The sequence below is a fragment of the Seriola lalandi genome, unplaced genomic scaffold (assembly GCF_002814215.2).
Source record: "Seriola lalandi dorsalis isolate HSWRI2012SDOR001 ecotype SW California unplaced genomic scaffold, Sedor1 jcf7180002054588, whole genome shotgun sequence".
Lineage (NCBI taxonomy): Eukaryota > Metazoa > Chordata > Actinopteri > Carangiformes > Carangidae > Seriola > Seriola lalandi.
In genome coordinates, this window is record NW_019525141.1 from 224,932 (window position 1) to 229,548 (window position 4,617).

Sequence of the window (4,617 nt, forward strand, 5' to 3'; positions counted from 1 at the left end):
CACATGGCCATAGGGTGATCTTTATCAGTGGTTGTAAATAGTTTCCCTGAGGCAGATGTTTAAATGACCACTCACCCTTAGCACCTAAATATCCACTAGTATAAATCATTAAACAGTTTTAACTTTAATAGTCTAAAATACTACAACACCCTAAAGCTGCAGTAATTAATACTCTGTATTAAGAACAGATGTGATGTGAAAGAGAGTCAGTGGTCGTGAGGCCTGCACTAACATAACAGGGATCACTGAGCCAGACACTGACTGTCCTGATAACCTGTACTATCAACCGGCTCAGTTAAGTTAATTAGTTAATTATAAGCGTCATCGTTAGAACAATGAATAAAGTATTAATATGATATAAGAAGAAACGCTGATAACTGCAGATGAATACTCTTGTAATGACGTCATAACATGATGTTCAACAAGGTGGAATGTAAAGAAACAAGAAAAGAAAAGAAACAACAAGAAATTATTTCCAGTGAAGAAAATCAGACGGAGTTTAGTTTAGTTTTCGCTTTTCGTCTGATGATGAACAAACTGTTATAAACATGAGATGCAGATAAAGAGGAGAGAAGTAGTTGATTCCTGATGAGTCAGTCTGACAGAAATGTCCATTTATAGTGATGGAAATATTGAACAGTGTGTGTTTAATTTCTATTTCCAGTTGTGGTCACAGAGTCTCCTCGTGTTATTCTGAGCTGCAGTGATGAAGAAAAGACTAAAAGCATCATCATTGTCAGGAATCCTGTCAGATTAAATAACCTGTGTTCAGCTCAAATGAAGCTCTAATAGTTATTATGTAGTTATTTAGTGATAAACTCTCCTCTGTTTGTTAGAAGCCAGAGACTGAGTCAAAACCATCCACTGATCTACACAAATATCTACTGATCTTTATTATTGATCACTTTATTGCAAACTCTTTTGTCCCTGTTGGGATCCAGTCTGACTGGTCAGTGCTCTGAAGTTAAGTAGTTCAGCATCAGTTACCATGGTGATTTATCCCCGTAAGAAGGGAACCACCGTCGTAACCCTGGACACCCTGAGTTAAACCTGAAGTTACCTCATTAAGTTCAGAGCCTGCTCCGTAGTCCAGGCCTCAGCTGCACAGAGCTGTTCAGCATCTTGTAGCTCATTGTTGTGGTTTTATGGTCCAGATCAAGCTGGTCTCCAGCAGCAGGCAGCTGTTTTCACTGAGACGCTCTAAAAACCCGCTGAACACGACCTGGTGAAGAGCAGAAAGAGTTAGCAGCTAGCAGGTGAAGAGTGGAGCATTTGGCAGCTCAGGTATTTTCCTCAGGAAAGAGAGCTGAGAGCAGAGTGAATATTAATTCACAGCAGCAAAGTAAGAGTACAGTGTGACTCCAACTTGTTTATCAGAAACCTTTTGGATGAGAATAGTAACAGCTCCTCTGGAGGAATGAGGATTGAGCTGCTGCTCCTCTGTTCAGGCTGCAGTTTGTTTTTTCATTCTTTGTTCAGGTTGCTTTGCATGTTGGCTGCAGATGCATGTCTGTCTCAGAGATATACTGATCTTCAGATGTTGTGGATACTTATCACTCTGGTGATTTAGTGTTGTGCTTCCATCACGTCAGGGGACTGTTGCGTGAAAATATCTCTAGTCCGCCTTGAACTATCCCTTTGAAACTTTAACATAGCTGCAGCTTGGTGCTGGGACGCAGCGTTCACAAAAACAACTCAGAGCCAGAATGTTTAGTGACTGTCCTTTTTTCAAAGTTAGAGCTCAGTCAGAGGAAAGAACAGAGCAGTTATAATTCAGTTAAACAAGTGGAACTGTCACATGGTTTGATCTGTTCATTCTTCAGTCTCATATGCAGAGTGATTCAAAATAAGAGAATGCACCTCTGGGTCTGTTAGTTAAACACTGATGTATCACAAAAGATATAAATCAGATTTCTTTACCAGCTTTATTGTGTTGTGAAGCATAACATCACATTCAACAGTGTGGGTTGAGTTTCCCTGTCAGGGATTATCTGATCTTAGATCAGGTAGAGGCTCCTCAGCTGAGATGTCAGCCTCTGTATCACAGCTGAACTGAAGCGTGTGTCTGCTGTTTCAGAGGAAGCAGGACAGTAAGGCCCAGGCTCCCAGGTTCCCCAAGATGAAGGACGAAGGCTGGTTCCTGGTCGTCGGGGAGGTGGATCGCAGGGAGCTGCTGGCTGTGAAACGGGTCGGATACATACGCAACCACACGGCTGTGTCTGTGGCTTTCTACACCCCGGAGAAGACCGGAAAGTAAGAGGATTTAGACCAAATACAAACACACTCCATACACACTGACAGAGAGCAAACACCTCAGTGGTCAGTGAAACACCCCCAGGTAAACTCCAGGCCAGGTGCAGGTCAGAGCCTCACCGTCACTTTAACATTTATATAAAAGTTTATGAGAAGGCTGCAGGTTGTGACGCGGTCCCTACCACTCACAAAATTCATGAAATGTTATTGACTTTGATGCAAAGATGTTTGACATTAAAGAAAGAAATTCGATTCATTCACAGAGAAAAGCTCTGAGTTAACAGATATAATAAATTAGTCATTTCATCTTCCTGCTAGTGTCACTGTTTTGAATGTCCCGCCTCAGTGAATTGGAAACTAGGCTGTGATGACCAAACCATTACTGTACCACTGTACCCTGTTGATGGCCGTCCATTACAAAGAGTTCAAAACAGCTCACTAACATATAGTTTTATTTTTTGATAAGACTTGATAAGAAGTCAATCAGTAAAAAGGCTCAGTAATGTCCTAGAACAGCAGATGTTAGTCAAACAGGAGGGGACTATTTTCAGTGGCGGAATAATCCACACTTGATTCCCTAGTTATTATTTGGGACAGCAGGATGGTGTGGGTGTCCGTGGTGATGAAGGAACATGTTACCCAGTGTAACAGTGTGGCTCACTGATTTTATAATAGTTCATTAGAATATTTTTCAGACATCAATTGAGCTGTATGGAACACACACACAATACTGTGAAAAGTAGTGGAACAACAGAAGCTGCAGAGTTCTGTGTTGCCAGAATAAATCCTTTCTGCCATAGTAGCAACAAAGCCAGTTTACCGCTGACGTTCATGTTTCCAGCTGAATGGACCAGCACAGTGCAGTGTGAGCATTAGCAGTTAGCTTGTGTGTATAAAGAACACTGGACTTGAGATTAACTTAATTTCTTAGTAATCTTACAGCTCCAGTAAAATCAGGTCCATTCTCTCTCAGGCCTTTGTATCACTGTGTGCTCTAACTGTTGGTCCCTGTAACGTCTGGTTCCAGGTGTATCTACACACTGTACCTGCTGAGTGACAGCTACCTGGGTCTGGACCAGCAGTACGACGTGCACCTGGATGTAACACCTGCAAGCATCGCTGCTCAGGTCAACACAGAGGTGTCTGACATGACCCTCAGCTGAGGAACGACGATGAAAAAACTCATCATCATCATCATCATCATCATCATCAGAAAAGTTCCAGGAGTCAACGGGGACTGTGGTGAAGGAGGAATTTGGAATTGATTCTGTCTCAGCTTTATTATCTACTTCTGTTTAATCATTCTAATGTCAGTGACCTTCACCTGTTACTTAAAACATATGGTTTGTGACTGCATTGCATTATGGTCCGTTAGTGCAGAAAAAGGTCAATTTGTGCCTCATTTACTTTGGATTTCTCTGATTATTTAGCATCTGTGAAAAAAACTATATATTTTAGTTCCTTAAACATATTTTGTGTTTTTAATATTATTGATTCCACTTAACACTGAATTCTGTCAGATAACAAACTGCTGCTGCCACACCTCAGTCAGTGATGTCACAGCAGGTGTGTAACCTGTGACAAGTGATGCACAATACCTTCAAAGTCTGTTTTTCTTGACCAAATATAGTGTAACAAGATTCAACCATCAAACAACCAATACACTTTTCTTCTGTCTCTGAGAATCTTCTGGTCTTTTGTCTTTGTGAGTCTGATGCTGTGTCTTCAGTCAGTACATTCACATGTAGTACACTGTGTACACATTACACTCACATGTACTACACTGTGTACTCAGTAAACTCAAATGTACTACACTGTGTACTCAGTAAACTCAAATGTACTACACTGTGTACTCAGTAAACTCACTGGTATAAATTTCAGTTGACCATGTTTGTCGTCCACCTGCTGCTTTGCTCACTTGACTTCAAAATGAACATTTTACTTCCTGTTAGCCCCGTGTGTCACGCAACATGGAAATTAATCTGCCATCAACGCAGACGACGTGTCTTTTTTCTTCTGTGGTTTTCACAAGTTTGAAAATACATTGGTGGCTCCTCCCCTTCCGCTACGTGGGCAAGATGGTGACCGTTAAGGGTAAGAAGTGTCTGTCGTTTTACAGTCAATTTTTGGACTGTCTTGAGTGAAGAATCCAGGTACTTATAGATCACTGCATGTTGCTGTACTCGTCAATGTGAATGCACGTATGCAGTCAGAACAACAAGCGTGAGTCTGAAGTACTTGAATTGAGACACAGCATCAGTGTCAAGGCCTCATCTGACCACACCCTGTCTGAGAGCAGTACTTCAGACAGCCAATCAGACCCAGCCAACTGTTCTGTTTCAGACACAGTTAGATGATCCCACG

General features: G+C 41.6%; 1 protein-coding gene across 1 annotated transcript in view; it reads left to right on the forward strand.

Moving 5' to 3' along the window:
- Window positions 1–4,133, forward strand: part of ascc3 (activating signal cointegrator 1 complex subunit 3) — a 162,747-nt gene extending 158,614 nt beyond the window's left edge. The window contains exons 41-42 of the mRNA XM_023419007.2: window positions 2,078–2,253; window positions 3,281–4,133. Of these exons, the coding sequence (XP_023274775.1) occupies window positions 2,078–2,253; window positions 3,281–3,416 (312 nt within the window). The 3' untranslated portion in view covers window positions 3,417–4,133. The remainder of the gene's footprint in view (window positions 1–2,077; window positions 2,254–3,280) is intronic.
- The last annotated feature ends 484 nt before the right edge of the window (window positions 4,134–4,617 follow it).